Source organism: Bos taurus, chromosome 8, assembly GCF_002263795.3.
Source record: "Bos taurus isolate L1 Dominette 01449 registration number 42190680 breed Hereford chromosome 8, ARS-UCD2.0, whole genome shotgun sequence".
NCBI lineage: Eukaryota > Metazoa > Chordata > Mammalia > Artiodactyla > Bovidae > Bos > Bos taurus.
In genome coordinates, this window is record NC_037335.1 from 59982902 (window position 1) to 60003349 (window position 20448).

General features: G+C 45.8%; 1 protein-coding gene across 3 annotated transcripts; it reads right to left on the reverse strand.

Moving 5' to 3' along the window:
- Positions 1-5901: 5901 nt before the first annotated feature.
- FAM221B (family with sequence similarity 221 member B) lies at positions 5902-20446 on the reverse strand. Of its 3 annotated transcripts, none has more exons than XM_005210147.5 (7): positions 19710-20446; positions 14557-15196; positions 14265-14408; positions 7005-7115; positions 6646-6843; positions 6335-6454; positions 5902-5978 (listed from the first exon to the last, which is right to left on the reverse strand). In XM_005210147.5, the coding sequence occupies exons 2-7, from the start codon at positions 15194-15196 to the stop codon at positions 5941-5943; spliced, it is 1251 nt and encodes a 416-aa protein (XP_005210204.1). In that variant the 5' UTR covers positions 19710-20446; the 3' UTR covers positions 5902-5940. The 3 variants fall into 3 exon arrangements, with proteins under 3 accessions (XP_005210204.1, XP_002689747.2, XP_010806267.1); XM_002689701.7 differs by having other exon boundaries at positions 5902-6190; XM_010807965.4 differs by lacking the exon at positions 7005-7115 and having other exon boundaries at positions 5902-6190.
- Between the last annotated feature and the right edge of the window lie 2 nt (positions 20447-20448).

Here is a 20448-nt window from a genome sequence, read left to right on the forward strand (position 1 = left end):
TTTTTTAACTGGTGGGATAATTACCCAGAATTTCCCCCACAAACAGTTTCAGCCTCTTGACCATTTCAAAGGTGTTTACTTACTCGTCTGAGGGCAATTCCTCCTTAGTTTATGTGCTTGTTCACTCCAAGACTAAAAGTTCTGCAGTTTGTTTTCAGGGCGGTTTTGCATTTTTCTTTCTTTCTTTTTTTAACGGGAGGGGCAGGAGTGTCCTGTTGCACGACTAATAAGCAAAGGACTATGTGTCCAATGTCCTTTCCTGTTCAGAATAAGTGGTCCACATCCTGACAGAATGTGGTCCACTGGAGAAGGGAATGGCAAACCACTTCAGGATTCTTGCCTTGAGAACCCCATGAACAGTATGAAAAGACAAAATGATAGGATACTGAAAGAGGAACTCCCCAGGTCAGTAGGTGCCCAATATGCTACTGGAGATCAATGGAGAAATAACTCCAGAAAGAATGAAGGGATGGAGCCAAAGCAAAAACAATACCCAATTGTGGATGTGACTGGTGATAGAAGCAAGGTCCGATGCTGTAAAGAGCAATATTGCATAGGAACCTGGAATGTCAGGTCCATGAATCAAGGCAAATTGGAAGTAGTCAAACAGGAGATGGCAAGAGTGAACGTTGACATTCTAGGAATCAGCGAACTGAAATGGACTGGAATGGGTGAATTTAACTCGGATGACCATTATATCTACTACTGTGGGCAGGAATCCCTCAGAAGAAATGGAGTAGCCATCATGGTCAACAAAAGAGTCTGAAATGCAGTACTTGGATGCAATCTCAAAAACGACAGAATGATCTCTGTTCGTTTCCAAGGCAAACCATTCAATATCACAGTAATCCAAGCCTATGCCCCAACCAGTAACGCTGAAGAAGCTGAAGTTGAATGGTTCTATGAAGACCTACAAGACCTTTTAGAACTAACACCCAAAAAAGATGTCCTTTTCATTATAGGGGACTGGAATGCAAAAGTAGGAAGTCAGGAAACACCTGGAGTAACAGGCAAATTTGGCCTTGGAATATGGAATGAAGCAGAGCAAAGGCTAATAGAATTTTGCCAAGAGAATGCACTGGTCATAGCAAACACCCTCTTCCAACAACACAAGAGAAGACTCTACACATGGATATCACCAGATGGTCAACACTGAAATCAGATTGATTATATTCTTTGCAGCCAAAGATGGAGAAGCTCTAGACAGTCAACAAAAACAAGACTGGGAGCTGACTGTGGCTCAGATCACGAACTCCTTATAGCCAAATTCAGACTTAAATTGAAGAAAGTAGGGAAAACCACTAGACCATTCAGGTATGACCTAAATCAAATCCCTTATGATTATACAGTGGAGGTGAGAAATAGATTTAAGGGACTAGATCTGATAGATAGAGTGCCTGATGAACTATGGAATGAGGTTTGTGCCATTGTACAGGAGACAGGGATCAAGACCATTCCCATGGAAAAGAAATGCAAAAAAGCAAAATGGCTGTCTGGGGAGGCCTTACAAATAGCTGTGAAAAGAAGAGAAGTGAAAAGCAAAGGAGAAAAGGAAAGATATAAGCATCTGAATGCAGAGTTCCAAAGAATAGCAAGAAGAGATAAGAAAGCCTTCCTCAGCGATCAATGCAAAGAGATAGAGGAAAACAACAGAATGGGAAAGACTACAGATCTCTTCAAGAAAATCAGAGATATCAAGGGAACATTTCATGCAAAGATGGGCTCCATAAAGGAGAGTAATGGTATGGACCTAACAGAAGCAGAAGATATTAAGAAGAGATGGCAAGAATACACAGAAGAACTGTACAAAAAAGATCTTCATGACCCAGATAATCACGATGGTGTGATCACTGACCTAGAGCCAGACATCCTGGAATGTGAAGTCAAGTGGGCCTTAGAAAGCATCACTATGAACAAAGCTAGTGGAGGTGATGGAATTCCAGTTGAGCTATTTCAAATCCTGAAAGATGATGCTGTGGAAGTGCTGCACTCAATATGCCAGCAAATTTGGAAAACTCAGCAGTGGCCACAGGATTAGAAAAGGTCAGTTTTCATTCTGATCCCAAAGAAAGGCAATGCCAAAGAATGCTCAAACTACTACACAATTGCACTCATCTCACTCACTAGCAAAGTAATGCTCAAAATTCTCCAAGCCAGGATTCAGCAATATGTGAACCATGAACCTCCAGATGTTCAAGCTGGTTTTAGAAAAGGCAGAGGAACCAGAGATCAAATTGCCAACATCCGCTGGATCATGGAAAAAGCAAGAGAGTTCCAGAAAAACATCTATTTCTGTTTTATTGACTATGCCAAAGCCGTTGTCTATGTGGATCACAATAAACTGTGGAAAATTCTGAAAGAGATGGGAATACCAGACCATCTCACCTGCCTCTTGAGAAACCTATTTGCAGGTCAGGAAGCAACAGTTAGAACTGGACATGGAACAACAGATGGTTCCAAATAGGAAAAGGAGTACGTCAAGGCTGTATATTGTCACTGTGCTTATTTAACTTATATGCAGAGTACATCATGAGAAACACTGGGCTGGAAGAAGCACAAGTTAGAATTAAGATTGCCGGGAGAAATCTCAATAACCTCAGATATGCAGATGACACCACCCTCATGGCAGAAAGTGAAGAGGAACTAAAAAGCCTCTTGATGAAAGTGAAAGAGGAGAGTGAAAAAGTTGGCTTAAAGCTCAACATTCAGAAAACGAAGATCATGGCATCTGGTCCCATCACTTCATGGGAAATAGATGGGGAAACAATGGAAACAGTGTCAGACTTTATTTTTTTGGGCTCCAAAATCACTGCAGATGGTGATTGCAGCCATGAAATTAAAAGATGCTTACTCCTTGGAAGGAAGGTTATGACCAACCTAGATAGCATATTCAAAAGCAGAGACATTACTTTGCTAACAAAGGTCCATCTAGTGAAGGCTATGGTTTTTCCAGTGGTCATGTACGGATGCGAGAGTTGGACTGTGAAGAAAGCTGAGCGCCGAAGAATTGATGCTTTTGAACTGTGGTGTTGGAGAAGACTCTTAAGAGTCCCTTGGACTGCAAGGAGATCCAACCAGTCCATTCTAAAGGAGATCGGTCCTGGGTGTTCATTGGAAGGATTGAGATCTAAAGCTGAAACTCCAGTACTTTGGCCACCTCATGTGAAGAGTTGACTCATTGGAAAAGACTCTGATGCTGGGAGAGATTGGGGACAGGAGGAAAAGGGGACGACAGAGGATGAGATGGCTGGATGGCATCACTGACTCGATGGACGTGAGTCTGAGTGAACTACGGGAGTTGGTGATGGACAGGGAGGCCTGGTGTGCTGCGATTCATGGGGTCGCAAAGAGTCAGACAAGACTGAGCGACTGAACTGAACTGAACGGTAAGCTCCATGCCTGACATTTTCAGTGAGTCAGGCAGGTTCGAAGGATGAAGGAAAATGCCTTATGTCTAGGTTAGAAGTATATTTTGTTCTGCTGGAATATACTTTTTTTGACATCAGAAACATGTGATCACAAAATGTTAATATACTCTAATATACTCAAACCAGGTAAGTTTTAGTCTGATATTTAATACAGGGCAAAAGTCACCACTGTGTCTTTTTTGTTTTAAAGCATGTGACCTGACATATATAGACACTCAAGAAATATTTGTGGAATGGATAACATTTGGTATTTTCTTTCATTTCCTTTTCCATAATATATAATACATATGTATTACATATTACATTCTTATTACCATTTCTTATCCTTCTCACAATTTCCCATAGTATTACATAGTCTATATAAATATTTTGTAATGGCTGCATAATATTAATACTTCTTTAAATGAGTTTATCACAGTTTATGAGTTTAAATGAGTTTGTTGTTGCTGCTAAGTCGCTTCCGTCGTGTCTGACTCTGTGTGACCCCATAGACGGCAGCCTACCAGGCTCCCCGTCCCTGGGATTCTCCAGGCAAGAACACTGGAATGGGTTGCAATTTCCTTCTCCAATGCATGAAAGTGAAGTCGCTCAGTCATGTCCGACTCCTAGTGACCCCATGGACTGCACCCTACCAGGCTCCTCCGCCCATGGGATTTTCTAGGCAAGAGTACTGGAGTGGGGTGTCATTGCCTTCTCCGTTAAATGAGTTTACCATTCTTTTATTGTTGACTGCTATTTGAATTGGTTTTAGTTAATGGTCATCGTGGTGCTAATTCCAAAATAACCAGTAATAAGGAATTCTACTTCTGGAGATAGTAATGATTTCTTTTGAATAGCCATATTAGAGAGTCTTTTCTGCTTCTGAAGGCAGACATTTGACCCTGGGATTTCCCCCAGGAGTTCTAGCAGTCAAAGTTGCATTCCTTTCCTTGGAAGAATAGATGACCTCATTAAATGTGGAAATGTACATTGGCCTTTTCTGTGCCCTGGAGGCTACAGTAGTCTGTGTGCCTGTGGAGAAGGGCAAGAGATAAGAGGTGCTGGGATGTAGGAAGAGGAAACCAGCCAGGACTGGTAGGTGAGTACAAAACACTTTGAAACTGGTTATTTCTTTGGGTTCTTAAAGACACAGGTAGCACATAGGTCCATCCTATTTTATAGACCCAGAAACAGAGGCTCTGGGAGGGAAAGTGACTGGCCTAAGATCATAGAGCCCATTACTGTCAGAACCTGCTATTCTCCGTTAGAATCATGTATGGGCTTCCTAGTCACTCCCACACATTCACCCATTCTGGCCCCCGGCCCCTGGATTCTCTGCTCCAGGTGCTTGTGATCACTTGTAGCTGCTCTCTGAAAGCTGCAACACTCTGTGGGTTCTGGCCACTGTCTCCTGTACTTTGATCCCTACCACTGCATCTGCTACTGGGCCTCATTAGAGACTTCTGTTCCTTTTTAAAAAAAATCTGTTGATTGCATCCTGGCTTTACTTTTTTTTCTTATTTGTGTGGTCAGCTCCCTCCACATCCTCAAGCCTTCTTTTGGCTTATTTTCTTCCTCCCTGACACTCTTCCCATCACCGCCCATTAATCTAAATATTTTGCTTCTCTGCTCCTCTGACTTGGTTCCAGCTTCCAACTATACCTGAATCCTCAATTACCCACCCATCAGGGTTTTCTCCAGTTCCTTTCTTTAACCTTCCCAAGCCTTTATCCCTCTTCCTGTCTCCTACCCGCCCACCCCCCACTCTTATCCCCTTCCTCCCCCACCAGAAACTGACCTTGTCTCCTACATTCCCAGGGGAGCGTCCACAGAATTCTACTCCCTGCAACTCAGTGAGGGCCCCATCCTTTCTTTCTTCTTCCTGGTCCCCAGAAGTGGTGTTTCTCCTGTCCAGACTGAATCCCTTCACCTCTGCCTTTACCTCATCCTCTCCTTCTGTCTTTGGGATCTGTCTTCCCTAGGCGTTTCTCTTTTTCTACTGTATCCTTCAAGGTCTTTTTCTCTACTGGTCTCTCCTAACTAAAAAGAATGCTTTTTTCCTAACTAAAAATTGCTTTCTTGATTCCACATCCCCCTGTAGATATTGTCTGACTTCTTCCCTGCTCTTTTCATCTAAGCTTCTTACAGAAATGCCTTCACACTTACTATTGTTTGGTTCCGCTTTCCACTGCACCACCAAAACTGCACTTTCTGAAGTCACCAAAGACTTTCTAATTGCAGATCTGATGGACACTTTCAGTCTTTATCTTCCTGGAGCCCCCAGCTATATCTGACATCAGTGCTCCTTCTTGAAATCCCTCCCTTGAAGCCATTCTCTCTTCCTGATGCCAGAAATAGCCTTTTGAATGCACGTGCGGTGGAGGCAGATGGTTGGATCTACCCTGTCTCTTGCCCCCCTGGAGGTGCTAACTCCAAGGTCCTAGGGTGTCTGCCCCAGGCTGGGCTCTCTCTGCCTCATACAGAGTCAGTCAGATTCCAGTGGTTTTCTCTTTATTGCTGATCTGGGCCAGGCTCACAGAGGCCTGCGCCAGGTGTCGACAGTGTCTGTCCCTGGAGAACGGAAGAGCAGAGGTGAAAGGGTCAGATACGGGGCTTAGATGGAGGGCCAGGCTGGACATCGCGTGGGCTAGGGAGCCCTGGGGGACTAGGGTAAGAGCTGGGATGGCCAGAGAGCCCCTGCTTCTGGAGGGCCTCGAAGTCAGAGTGGTTGATGATGGCTTCTTGGAGGGTAGGCATCTCTGCAAAAGGCACATAGTCTGCTCCTGGGGGGTATAAATCAGTGTGGGTGTGGGCTGCAGGAAGGAGGGGCAAAGTAGTCCTGGGTGGGATGGCTTAGGGCAGGAGTGCCTTCAGCTTGGCTGATTATAGACCCTTGAGTGGGCCCTGAGCCCAGGTTGCCCTCTCACCGTGTGGCCTCCCTCCTCGCCGCCGGGTCTCCTCAGTCTCAAAGAAAGTCTCATGTTCCTCCCAGCGCCGGTCACAGGCCGCACAGAGGAAATTAGACTCAAAGCAGCTGCAGCAACAGCCTAAGGCAAGGGGGCAGCCAAGGAGAGTGCAGGGAATTCGGGCTTCCCTAGGGGCTGACCACATCCTCACATCTTCCTCACCAACTGCATGCCCAAATCTCTCCTCCCAGTTCCCCATCTGCATCCCCAAACTACTTGCAGCCTATCCAAACCCATGCCCACCCCTGCACTCCCCTTGCTTAAGAAAGTACCTTTGACCCTGCAGGAATGGGACCCAGTAGCTGTGTGGTCTTCATGGCTGTGTTTGCAGCGACATTGGGCCCTCCAAGACCTGGGGTCAAAAGTGGCCCGTCTCTTGAGCCAGAACTCACCCACCTCCTCTGGGCGTGATGGGATGAAGCAGAACATGAGGCAGCGGCACTGGCCCATGTTGCAGGGCACGGATATGTCTGTGAAGAGGGTTAGACCAGCACTTGACAGGGCTTGGTCTTCCCATGTCAACGTCTCCCCCAAACCAACACACACACACACACACACACACACACACACACACGTTCTCACACGCTCTCACACATCTCAACACACGACAGAAGACAGTTACCCTTCACACCTGAGATGATCTGGTGCTCTCTCAGCAAGTGTCCACAAAAGCACTTGGACTCATCCCCAATTCGGAAACAGTCCCATAGATAATGGGGGCAGCGCCAGCCAATATAGAGACCTGGGTATGGAGGGATTGAGTAATAAGGGAAAGTAACAAGGAAAAATCTCTTCTTGCTATTCTTTGGAACTCTGCATTCAGATGTTTATATCTTTCCTTTTCTCCTTTGCTTTTCGCTTCTCTTCTTTTCACAGCTATTTGTAAGGCCTCCCCAGACAGCCATTTTGCTTTTTTGCATTTCTTTTCCATGAGGATGGTCTTGATCCATGTCTCCTGTACAATGTCATGAACCTCATTCCATAGCTCATCAGGCACTCTATCTATCAGATCTAGGCCCTTAAATTTATTTCTCACTCCCACTGTATAATCATAAGGGATTTGATTTAGGTCATACCTGAATGGTCTAGTGGTTTTCCCTACTTTCTTCAATTTAAGTCTGAATTTGGCAATAAGGAGTTCATGGTCTGAGCCACAGTCAGCTCTTGGTCTTGTTTTTGCTGACTGTATAGAGCTTCTCCATCTTTGGCTGCAAAGAAAGCTTCTCCATCTTTGGCTGCAAAGAATATAATCAATCTAATTTCGGTGTTGACCATCTGGTGATGTCCATGTGTAGAGTCTTCTCTTGTGTTGTTGGAAGAGGGTGTTTGTTATGACCAGTGCATTTTCTGGGCAAAACGCTATTAGTCTTTGCCCTGCTTCATTCCATATTCCAAGGCCAAATTTGCCTGTTACTTCAGGTGTTTCTTGACTTCCTACTTTTGCATTCCAGTCCCCTATAATGAAAAGGACATCTTTTTTGGGTGTTAGTTCTAAAAGGTCTTGTAGGTCTTCATAGAACCATTCAACTTCAGCTTCTTCAGCGTTACTGGTTGGGGCATAGACTTGGATTACTGTGATATTGAATAGTTTGCCTTGGAAACGAACAGAGATCATTCTGTCGTTTTTGAGATTGCATCCAAGTACTGCATTTCGGACTCTTTTGTTGACCATGATGGCTACTCCATTTCTTCTGAGGGATTCCTGCCCGCAGTAGTAGATATAATGGTCATCTGAGTTAAATTCACCCATTCCAGTCCATTTCAGTTCGCTGATTCCTAGAATGTCGACATTCACTCTTGCCATCTCTTGTTTGACCACTTCCAATTTGCCTTAATTCATGGACCTGACATTCCAGGTTCCTATGCAATATTGCTCTTTACAGCATTGGACCTTGTTTCTATCACCAGTCAATGCAAAGAAATACAGGAAAACAACAGAATGGGAAAGACTAGAGATCTCTTCAAGAAAATCAGAGATATCAAAGGAACATTTCATGCAAAGATAGGCTTGATAAAGGACAGAAATGGTATGGACCTAATAGAAGCAGAAGATATTAAGAAGAGATGGCAAGAATACACAGAAGAACTGTACAAAAAAAGATCTTCACAACCCAGATAATCACGATGGTGTGATCACTGACCTAGAGCCAGACATCCTGGAATGTGAAGTCAAGTGGGCCTTAGAAAGCATCACTACGAACAAAGCTAGTGGAGGTGATGGAATTAAAGTTGAAGTATTTCAAATCCTGAAAGATGATGCTGTGAAAGTGCTGCACTCAATATGCCAGCAAATTTGGAAAACTCAGCAGTGGCCACAGGACTGGAAAAGGTCAGTTTTCATCCCAATCCCAAAGAAAGGCAATGCCAAAGAATGCTCAAACCACTGCACAGTTGCAGTCACCTCACACGCTAGTAAAGTAATGCTTAAAATTCTCCAAGCCAGGCTTCAGCAATATGTGAACCGTGAACTTCCAGATATTCAAGCTGGTTTTAGAAAAGGCAGAGGAACCAGAGATCAAATTGCCAACATCTGCTGGATCATGGAAAAAGCAAGAGAGTTCCAGAAAAACATCTATTTCTGCTTTATTGACTATGCCAAAACCTTTGACTGTGTGGATCACAATAAACTGTGGAAAATTCTTCAAGAGATGGGAATATCAGACCACCTGATCTGCCTCTTGAGAAATTTGTATGCATGTCAGGAAGCAACAGTTAGAACTGGACATGGAACAACAGACTGGTTCCAAATAGGAAAAGGAGTACATCAAGGCTGTATATTGTCACTGTGCTTCTTTAACTTATATGCAGAGTACATCATGAGAAACGCTGGACTTGGAGAAACACAAGCTGGAATCAAGATTGCCAGGAGAAATATCAATAACCTCAGATGTGCAGATGACACCATCCTTATGGCAGAAAGTGAAGAGGAACTAAAAAGCCTCTTGATGAAGGTGAAAGTGGAGAGTGAAAAAGTTGGCTTAAAGCTCAACATTCAGAAAACGAAGATCATGGCATCTGGTCCCATCACTTCACGGGAAATAGATGGGGAAACAGTGGAAACAGTGTCAGACTTTATTTTTTTGGGCTCCAAAATCACTGCAGATGGTGACTGCAGCCATGAAATTAGAAGACACTTACTTACACCTTGGAAGGAAAGTTATGACCAACCTAGATAGCATATTCAAAAGCAGAGACATTACTTGGCCAACAAAGGTTCGTCTAGTCAAGGCTATGGTTTTTCCAGTGGTCATGTTTGGATGTGAGAGTTGGACTGTGAAGAAAGCTGAGCGCCGAAGAATTGATGCTTTTGAACTGTGGTGTTGGAGAAGACTCTTGAGAGTCCCTTGGACTGCAAGGAGATCCAACCAGTCCATTCTGAAGGAGATCAGCCTTGGGATTTCTTTGGAAGGAATGATGCTAAAGCTGAAACTCCAATACTTTGGCCACCTCCTGCGAAGAGTTGACTCATTGGAAAAGACTCTGATGCTGGGAGGGATTGGGGGCAAGAGGAGAAGGGGACGACAGAGGATGAGATGGCTGGATGGCATCACTGACTCGATTGACATGAGTCTGAGTGAACTCCGGGAATTGGTGATGGACAGGGAGGCCTGGTGTGCTGCGATTCATGGGGTCGCAAAGAGTTGGACACGACTGAGCGACTGATCTGATCTGAACAGGGAAAAATAGCCTAAGCTCCGCCCAAAGTGTTCTTACCTCTCCCTCCATGTGTCTCTATCACCACCCACACATCCTCCTCCCTGCCCCTTTAGACTTTTTGTTCAAGGTTTTCTCATCACCCTACGAGTGTCTTCAGAGCCTGTCCCACCCGAGGATCCATTCCACCTGTGTCGGCCTGTCAGAGGTGACTGAAGACAGCCTTCATTTCTGAGCAGGAAGATTATTATAAATGAGCTTCTGTGTGATGATGCACATGTATCTTGCTGTGTTCTCTGTGACTGTGGGATTCTCATCTCCTCCCCTCCCAACGCTAGAGCCCACCTTTGCTTGGTTTCCTTGAAGTGTCTAAGGTGAGGGCAAAGGAAGATGATGGGCCAGGTGCAGAGTAGGTGGTGGAGATTGGCTCCTAAGGAGCATGGTGGTGAAGGGACCTGAAGAGGAGGAGGTGGGGCAGCCCCAGTGCCACGAGGAAGGAGGCGGGCTTCCCTCACTTCTTCAGGCTGGCACTGTCATATGTCCCTTCTACATTCCTGAGGTTACTGAACTAATGCCCTCTGTGAACCTGAGAAGGGCTGCCTATGGTTCTCCAAGGTTCAGGAGAAAAGGGGAGGCCAGAAGTCATGAGTGGGGTGAACAGCAAAAATAGAGTCTTGTGAGGCTAAGAAAGGAGGCATGGGAAGGAAGAAGAGCCTAAGCTGTATCCCTGAGAGCAGGCACTGGCCAGAGGCTGCTGCCCTTGAGATGAGAAACGGTCTGGCTTCACAATTAGTCTCACCACAAGGCAAGGGTGGTGCTGAGTAAATGTGGGAGGAGATCCAGAGCCTTTCCCACTCAGGTTTTCTCATCCTCTGTGAGAGCTGAGAGTATCCCAACTTGAAGTCAACAATCCTGGGTCTCCCCCTCAACCCCCCAGGAGTGGGGCCTTCAGCTCTAGGACTCTTAATCCTATTTAAAAGCTCCAGTGAACTGCCATCTCCATCAAAAAGTTGTCCCTGATTTCCCCTTCTGTCTAGGAGTCCCTCTCCTCCTGCCTTCCATGACTCTTGTGCTACCCTTGTCACAGCACAGTGCCTTCTAGTGGACTGTTCACTTGTATTCTCCTTCCACTGTGAGTTCCTCTAAGGCAGGGTCAGTCTTTTCATCACTGTTTTGAGTCCTCACACAGGACCTGGTACAAAACAGGTGCTCTGAGAACATAGAAGCTTGACTGAATAAGCGATTGAGCAAATTCCTTTAGGAGGGAAGAGAGACCCAGTATTTCAGGTAAAACCCTGAAGTTCCATAAGGAGAATGAGAAAGAGTCAAGTGTCCTCTGCTCTTTGACTCTGGCCAGGACCACAATCCACAATTCTGTGCCTGTCAAACTAGGTTTTCTTGTCTTACCCATGGTCTCTTAGCATCTGAAGCCTGTCCAGATGTGGCTTTTGGCTTTGATGCTTCTGACTTACACCGCCAGCCCGTTGTATTAGTGCCCCATCACACCAGGGAAGCTTGGTTGAAAGGGGGCAGAGTTTAGACCGAGTCACAATGAGGTTGGGTGGAGGCTGGCATTCCACTGGAGGAATTCTGAACTCTGTTTAGAATAGCAGGATCCAGTGCATGAACAGGTGAGGTGCAGAGTTGAACAAGGGTTCAGTTCAGCTCAGTCGCTCAGTCGTGTCCAACTCTTTGCGACTCCATGAACCGCAGCACGCCAGGCCTTCCTGTCCATCACCAACTCCTAGAGTTCACTCAAACTCACGTTCATCGAGTCGGTGATGCCATCCAGCCATCTCATCCTCTGTCGTCCCCTTCTCCTCCTGTCCCCAATCCCTCCCAGCATCAGAGTCTTTTCCAATGAGTCAACTCTTCACGTGAGGTGGCCAAAGTATTGGAGTTTCAGCTTTAGCATCAGTCCTTCCAATGAACACCCAGGACCAATCTCCTTTAGAATGGACTGGTTGGATCTCCTTGCAGTCCAAGGGACTCTCAAGAGTCTTCTCCAATACCACAGTTCAAAAGCATCAATTCTTTGGCGCTCAGCTTTCTTCACAGTCCAACTCTCACATCCGTAACCATCCATGGTCATACATGACCACTGGACAAACCATAGCCTTGACTAGACGGAGCTTTATTGGCAAAGTAATGTCTCTGCTTTTCAATATGCTATCTAGATTGGACATAACTTTCTTTCCAAGGAGTAAGCGTCTTTTAATTTCATTTAATTAAATGAAATTAATTTATTAAAGCGTCTTTTAATTTAAAATCACGGCAGTCACCATCTGCCATGATTTTGGAGCCCAAAATAATAAAGTCTGCCACTATTTCCACTGTTTCCCCATCTATTTTCCATGAAGTGATGGGACCAGATGCCATGATCTTCGTTTTCTGAATGTTGAGCTTTAAGCCAACTTTTTCACTCTCCTCTTTCACTTTCATCAAGAGGCTTTTTAGTTCCTCTTCACTTTCTGCCATGAGGGTGGTGTCATCTGCATATCTGAGGTTATTGAGATTTCTCCCAGAAATCTTGATTCCAGCTTGTGCTTCTTCCAGCCCAGTGTTTCTCATGATGTACTCTGCATATAAGTTAAATAAGCACAGTGACAATATACAGCCTTGACCTACTCCTTTTCCTACTTGGAACCAGTCTGTTGTTCCATGTCCAGTTCTAACTGTTGCTTCCTGACCTGCAAATAGGTTTCTCAAGAGGCAGGTCAGGTGGTCTGGTATTCCCATCTCTTTCAGAATTTTCCACAGTTTATTGTGATCCACATAGACAAAGGCTTTGGCATAGTCAATAAAGCAGAAATAGACGTTTTTCTGGAACTCTCTTGCTTTTTCCATGATCCAGCAGATGTTGGCAATTTGATCTCTGGTTCCTCTGCCTTTTCTAAAACCAGCTTGAACACCTGGAGGTTCACAGTTCACATATTGCTGAAGCCTGGCTTGGAGAATTTTGAGCATTACTTTACTAGCGTGTGAGATGAGTGCAATTGTGCAGTGCCCCATAGATCAAGGCCTGGCCTGAGGGCCTGGGAGAGTCAAGTTCAAGCACTGTTGTCGGAGTCATTGCTCATCTTTCAGATGAAGAAGACTGAAGTTTGAGCTAGAGGAATGGCAATTATACCTCAGACTCTATAATCCCCTTAATGTGGGACAATATAGAGTGGGCTGTGCATTCCAGAGTAGGGCCTTCTACTCTGCCTTGATTCCAAACCCTCTTCCTGTTATAATTGGACGAGGACTGGGGAGGAGACATTATAGGGGATGCCATTTTGACTGCACAATACATTCATTTCCATGATCACACAGTCTCATTTGCATGATAACATCTCTTATGGTTAGAACATAACTCTATTCCAATCAATAGGGAAATAAACCCCCTTCCCCCAAATGCAGTGATACCTATTGAATTCAGTTGAGAAATCCCAGAATCCTCATAACAGGTCAGGTGACCTTCTTACCGAATTCCTACAGACGTGAAGTTCAGTGACACAGATGCACGTGTTCACACACAGAATGGTGTGTGCTCACATGGTTCACATGCACACCCTTTATATACAGACATAGTGAAGCCTGGCATGCCATTAACAGGACCGTCTAGAATACTACTTCTGGGCTGAGACTTGGAGTTAATGGGACTAGAAGACATGGCTCTCTTTGGTGAGAAGACTTAGAGCTTTGGATTTCCAGGTGATCATGGGTCTGGCATTCAGGGATCACGGCCTTTTTTTTTTTTTTTTTTTAACTTTTAGCTGCACCATGTGGTGGGATCCTTGTTCCCCCACATCAGTGTCAGGGGTCAAACCTGCACCCCCTGCAGTGGAAGTGCAGAGTCTTAACCACTGGACTGCCAGGGAAGTCCCCATGACAGCCTTTTAATACATTTCCACCAAGGGGACTAAGGCCTTTTGCCTTGTTAGAGCAACAAGTCACCTGGAAACTGTCCAGGGTCCTGGGCCATCTCTGCTTTAGGATCTGTTTGGTGCAGGTTACCTGAGCCCTAGTTCAGCCACCTGTTCCTGCTTGGCTTTATATGAATATCCTCACTTTTTGTCTGCATCCACCCTCATCTACTTTGGCCTACCCATCTGCTCCCCTCCCAGATTCCAGGAAGGTGGTGGTGCCATTTTCCACAAGGGCTATCCACTGAAGGAGCAGGTTCCTAGATCCTGTTGGACAGAGGGATGGCCATGGGCCTCTCACAGTTCCCTGAAAGGCTGCCTGGGCTCACCTGTTTGGATGGCATTCAGGGCTGCATCCTTCTCCCATTGGAAAAGATAATTCACTTGCGTACCAAACTTCTCTCTGTGCATTGCCTTAGCCACACCCACCAGGTCTGCCTGTTTAGCAGGGACCACTGGGTGGATGGTGTAACCTGGGGAGGGAAAGGCTAAGTAACTAAGGCGAAGTGAGGAGGCCCCAAATCTAAGAGAAGGGGCCAGGTCACAGAGTAACCCAATCTCCTCCTCCTGAGGCAGGTCAAAGACAGTGCTGAGAAAAGGGGAATGAGCAGGAGCAATTACGGCTGACTCCTTTCTTCCCCTTCTTGCCCAGCCGGTGTTCAGGCTGAGCTGCGTGAGTATTACTGTCAGCGACATCCATCTCTTTCTCGCCCTCTTCTTCCTCTTCCTTCACTTTTGTAGATGTGTCCAAGTAGACCTGGGATGGAGAGCCTGAAAGGGAGTGCCTTGGAAAGCCTTCAAATTCAGAGGTGTGGATGGACCTCTTTGCCCATGAGCTCTCGCTGGAGGAAGACTCAGAGAAATCTTCCTCTGGATTATCAGGGGAGGCATGGCCTAGTGACGAAGTCTGAAAAGCAAGTTGTTGATCTAGGACTTTGGGGATGTGGGTTTCCAACTGGGTCTCAGGGGTAAGGGTCTCCAAAGGGACTTCAGAGGCAGAGTGTTCTAAAGGGGTGGTAGAGGTGGAAGGCTCTACAGGGGCTTCAGAGGTGTGGATGTCTAAAGAGGTCTGGGAAGTGGAGGGCAACACAGGAGATTCAGAGGCAAGGGACTCTAACAGGGTTTCAGAGACGGCGGGCTCTAAGGGGCTTTCAGGGATAGGGGGCTCCTGTGAGTCCTCAGGAGAGGGGTCCTTTGAAGAAAGGCTCTCTTCTGCATCCAAGGTGGTATGAGGCTCTTCTGTGACCTTGTCTGCTTCCATCTAGCGGTAGAACAGGGTACATGTTTCATTAGGTTAGGATTAGAGGGTCTGCAAGTCAGGATTCACAGGGGGCTATGGAATTAAGATAAAGCTTTTAATGCACCTGAGATATGACTTGGGGGAAGCCAGATGAGCTCTGGGCCAGGGCTTGGTGCTAGGAGGTTCACCCATGTGCCTAGACCCAAACTGCGTACTGAAAGTCTGAAGCAGTCAGAATCCCATCAGTAGATGGTAGCAGAGAAGGGATCCTGAACATAGCATCTTGGCTAGTCCGAGAGCAGGATTCTGGGTGTAATTTAGGATCATAGAGGTCAGGCTGTGAAGTTCTAGAGACTGGGAAGACCAAGGCAAAGTGGGGGTTTGCTCCGAAGAGTGCAGGATGCAGTGACCACAGTCTAGTCTTGTCCAAGGACCCCTCCCTGCCCTTGGTAATGTCATTCATGTTCAGTGCTTCAGCTACTTCCAGTTATATGTTGATGACCCCTAAATCCATATTTCCAGCTCAGACCCTGAACTTCACAGTCGTACCCAACTGTCTGCTAGACATTGCTAAATTGATGTCCCACAGGTCATCAAAACTGAACTCTGGGAATTATCATGGTCTTCTCCTTTCCTCTCAGCCCACATCTTAGAATGGGCACCAAAGACTATATTTCCTATCTTCTAAATATCCCACAAGTCCATTCTCTCCTCTCCTTTCCCTCCCATTTTGTTCAAATTCTCATAGTTTTCTACCTGGATTATGTAATACCCTTGCTCCTCTGCTGCCTTTCCTAGCATATTAATCTAATCGTCCATTCTTTCATTGATTTATGTAACTTATGCTTTTAAAGAGCCTAATCTTAATACTTTTACTCAGGCACTGGACTCAGCTGAAAGAATCTAGAAAGGAGACCAGTTAACCAAAATGACAATACAAATGAGTTGGTGTTGTGCTGGGGTAAGCCCAGGATGCTGTGGAGACTGGGGTGTGCCTAATTTATCTTGGAAGGATGTCCAAACGGGGTCATGCATGCTAAGTCACTTCAGTTGTGTCTGACTCTATGTGACCCTACAGACTGCCAGGCTCCTCTGTCTATGGGATTCTTCAGACAAGAATACTGGAGTGGGTTGCCATGCCCTCCTCCAGGGGATCTTCCCAACCCAGGGATCGAACCCACATCTCCCATGTCTACCTGCATCAGCAAGTGGGTTCTTTTCCACTAGTACCACCTGGGAAGCCCAGGTACAAAGGGTGTCAGTCCTTCTTAATGACCCAGGTGTGAGACCTTTCTGAAATGGCATTCCTTTGCCTAAAAACAATCAAATGACTCAGCCTAAGGATTAGGTCCAAATTTCTTGGCCCTGACATTCAAGGCTTGTCATCATTTGAAGCACTGCCTAAGGATTTCAGCCTTACCTTCTCCTGCTCTCTACTTTGGTCCATGTTCCCCAAATACTACATTTATCATTTCTTAAACTCATCAGAATGGGTGAATTTAACCCAGATGACCATTATATCTACTACTGCGGGCAAGAATCCCTTAGAAGAAATGGAGTGGCCATCATGGTCAACAAAAGAGTCCGAAATGCAGTACTTGGATGCAATCTCAAAAATGACAGAATGATCTCTGTTCGTTTCCAAGGCAAACCATTCAATATCACAGTAATCCAAGTCTATGCCCCAACCAGTAATGCTGAAGAAGCTGAAGTTGAACGGTTCTATGAAGACCTATAAGACCTTTTAGAACTAATACCCCAAAAAGATGTCCTTTTCATTATAAGGGACTGGAATGCAAAAGTAGGAAGTCAAGAAACACCTGGAGTAACAGGCAAATTTGGCCTTGGAATATGGAATGAAGCAGGGCAAAGACTAATAGCATTTTGCCAAGAAAATGCACTGGTCATAGCAAACACCCTCTTCCAACAACACAAGAGAAAACTCTACACATGGACATCACCAGATGGTCAACACCGAAATCAGATTGATTGTATTCTTTGCAGCCAAAGATGGAGAAGCTCTATATAAGTCAGCAAAAACAAAACCAGGAGCTGACTGTGGCTCAGATCACGAACTCCTTATTGCCAAATTCAGACTTAAATTGAAGAAAGTAGGGAAAACCACTAGACCATTCAGGTATGACCTAAATCAAATCCCTTATGATTATACAGTGGGAGTGAGAAATAGATTTAAGGGACTAGATCTGATAGATAGAGTGCCTGATGAACTATGGACTGAGGTTCATGACATTGTACAGGAGACAGGGATCAAGACCATCCCCATGGAAAAGAAATGCAAAAAAGCAAAATGGCTGTCTGGGGAGGCCTTACAAATAGCTGTGAAAAGAAGAGAAGTGAAAAGCAAAGGAGAAAAGGAAAGATATAAGCATCTGAATGCAGAGTTCCAAAGAATAGCAAGAAGAGATAAGAAAGCCTTCCTCAGCAACCAATGCAAAGAAATAGAAGAAAACAACAGAATGGGGAAGACTAGAGATCTCTTCAAGAAAATCAGAGATACCAAAGGAACATTTCATGCAAAGATAGGCTCGAAAAAGGACATAAATGGTATGGACCTAACAGAAGCAGAAGATATTAAGATGTGGCAGGAATACACAGAAGAACTGTACAAAAAAGATCTTCACGACCCAGATAATCACGATGGTGTGATCACTGACCTAGAGCCAGACATCCTGGAATGTGAAGTCAAGTGGGCCTTAGAAAGCATCACTACGAACAAAGCTAGTGGAGGTGATGGAATTCTAGTTGAGCTATTTCAAATCCTGAAAGATGATGCTATGAAAGTGCTGCACTCAATATGCCAGCAAATTTGGAAAACTCAGCAGTGGCCACAGGACTGGAAAAGGTCAGTTTTCATTCCGATCCCAAAGAAAGGCAATGCCAAAGAATGCTCAAACTACTGCACAATTGCACTCATCTCACACGCTAGTAAAGTAATGCTCAAAATTCTCCAAGCCAGGATTCAGCAATACGTGAACCGTGAACTTCCTGATGCTCAAGCTGGTTTTAGAAAAGGCAGAGGAACCAGAGATCAAATTGCCAACATCTGCTGGATCATGGAAAAAGCAAGAGAGTTCCAGAAAAACATCTATTTCTGCTTTATTGACTATGCCAAAGCCTTTGACTGTGTGGATCACAATAAACTGTGGAAAATTCTGAAAGAGATGGGAATACCAGACCACCTGACCTGCCTCTTGAGAAACCTTATATGCAGGTCAGGAAGCAACAGTTAGAACTGGACATGGAACAGACTGGTTCCAAATAGGAAAAGGAGTAGGTCAAGGCTGTATATTGTCACCCTGCTTCTTTAACTTATATGCAGAGTACATCATGAGAAATGCTGGGCTGGAAGATACACAAGCTGGAATCAAGATTTCTGGGAGAAATCTCAATAACCTCAGATATGCAGATGACACCACCCTTATGGCAGAAAGTGAAGAGAAACTAAAAAGCCTCTTGATGAAAGTGAAAGTGGAGACTGAAAAAGTTGGCTTAAAGCTCAACATTCAGAAAACGAAGATCATGGCATCTGGTCCCATCACTTCATGGGAAATACATGGGGAAACACTGGAAACAGTGACAGACTTTATTTTTTGGGGGCTCCAAAATCACTGCAGATGGTGACTGCAGCCATGAAATTAAAAGACGCTTACTCCTTGGAAGGAAAGTTGTGTCCAACCTAGATAGCATATTCAGAAGCAGAGACATTACTCTGCCAACAAAGGTCCATCTAGTCAAGGCTACGGTTTTTCCTGTGGTCATGTATGGATGCCAGAGTTGGACTGTGAAGAAAGCTGAGTGCTGAAGAATTGATGCTTTTGAACTGTGGTGTTGGAGAAGACTCTTGAGAGTCCCTTGGACTGCAAGGAGATCCAACCAGTCCATTCTGAAGGAGATCAGCCCTGGGATTTCTTTGGAAGGAATGATGCTAAAGCTGAAACTCCAGTACTTTGGCCACCTCCTGCGAAGAGTTGACTCATTGGAAAAGACCCTGATGCTGGGAGGGATTAGGGGCAGGAGGAGAAGGGGACGGCAGAGGATGAGATGGCTGGATGGCATCACTGACTCGATGGAGGTGAGTCTGAGTGAACTATGGGAGTTGGTGATGGACAGAGAGGCCTGGCGTGCTGCGATTCATGGGGTCGCAAAGAGTCGGACACGACTGAGCGACGAAACTGGACTGAACAGAACTGAACTGAACTAAACTCATCAGGGCCTTTCCAAAGAGGAAGTTTGTGTCAGAAAGTAGGGGGAGAAGTAGGATGATGGAGAGGAAGGTAGCCAGACATTCAGCAAAACGAGAAAGGGGTCCTGAGAGTGAATAACCACAGGATGGGAGGAACAGAAAAGGAAAAAAGGGGAGGAGGGACCTGAGTGGAGAAAAGTGGGGGAGGGAGAGGATAAGGATGAAAAGCAGAGGATGGGAGGGGGTTGGAGTCAGGTGGGAAGGGACAGGAAGGTATTAGGAGGAAGTGGGATGCGGATTTGGAGGAGGGCCACTTGAGAGACTACATACCTCTAGGCTTTGTCTCGTCTGTTACAAGTCTTTAGGTCAGGATCTTGTCTGAAGCGGGACGGGGAGGTGTTGGCCCCGAGGGAGAGAAGGCGCTTGGTTGTGGACTAGCCCTGGCAGCAGGCGTTGTGTGCTGAGCCCTTGCCTACAAGTTACAGCTTGAGGAAGGGACTTGGACACCTGCAGAAATTCGTGAGGGAGTTCGGGCCGGTTCTGAGGAAGTGGGGGAGGGGAAGGGACGAGGCGGTGCAGGGCCGAATGAGGGAGAGGCTTGACTGAAGCCTCTGGAACCCTGCCCCGGAGTGGAGGATCCGTCACCAGGGCAACCGGAACGTTTAGTAGTCACCGTGGCAACAGCAGTCTGGTCACCTCCTCGGTGAGTTGAGGTCTCCTAAGGGGCTGCGTTGATCTGGAGGGACAAACCTAGAGGGTTCACTTCTGTTAAGGGGGCTTTGCCGGATTTCTGTGCGTGGTTTTTTGCGGGATCTTTGTGAGACTCTGAGAGTCTCTGAGTAGGGTCTGCGGATATCTGTGGGGACGTCCGTGGGTGTCTGGGTTTGTGAAGGTCTCTGTAGGGTTCCTATGAGATGTCTGTGAGTTGGTCAGTGAGGGTTGTGAGGACCTTATGTGGGTGTCTGGACTCAGTGGCTGGGGTGAGAAAGGCGGGGACTCGGGTAGCGGGGATTGGGGCGGAGTCTGTCCTCGAGCCCAGCGGGGGCCAAGTAGGAGACCAATAGAATAG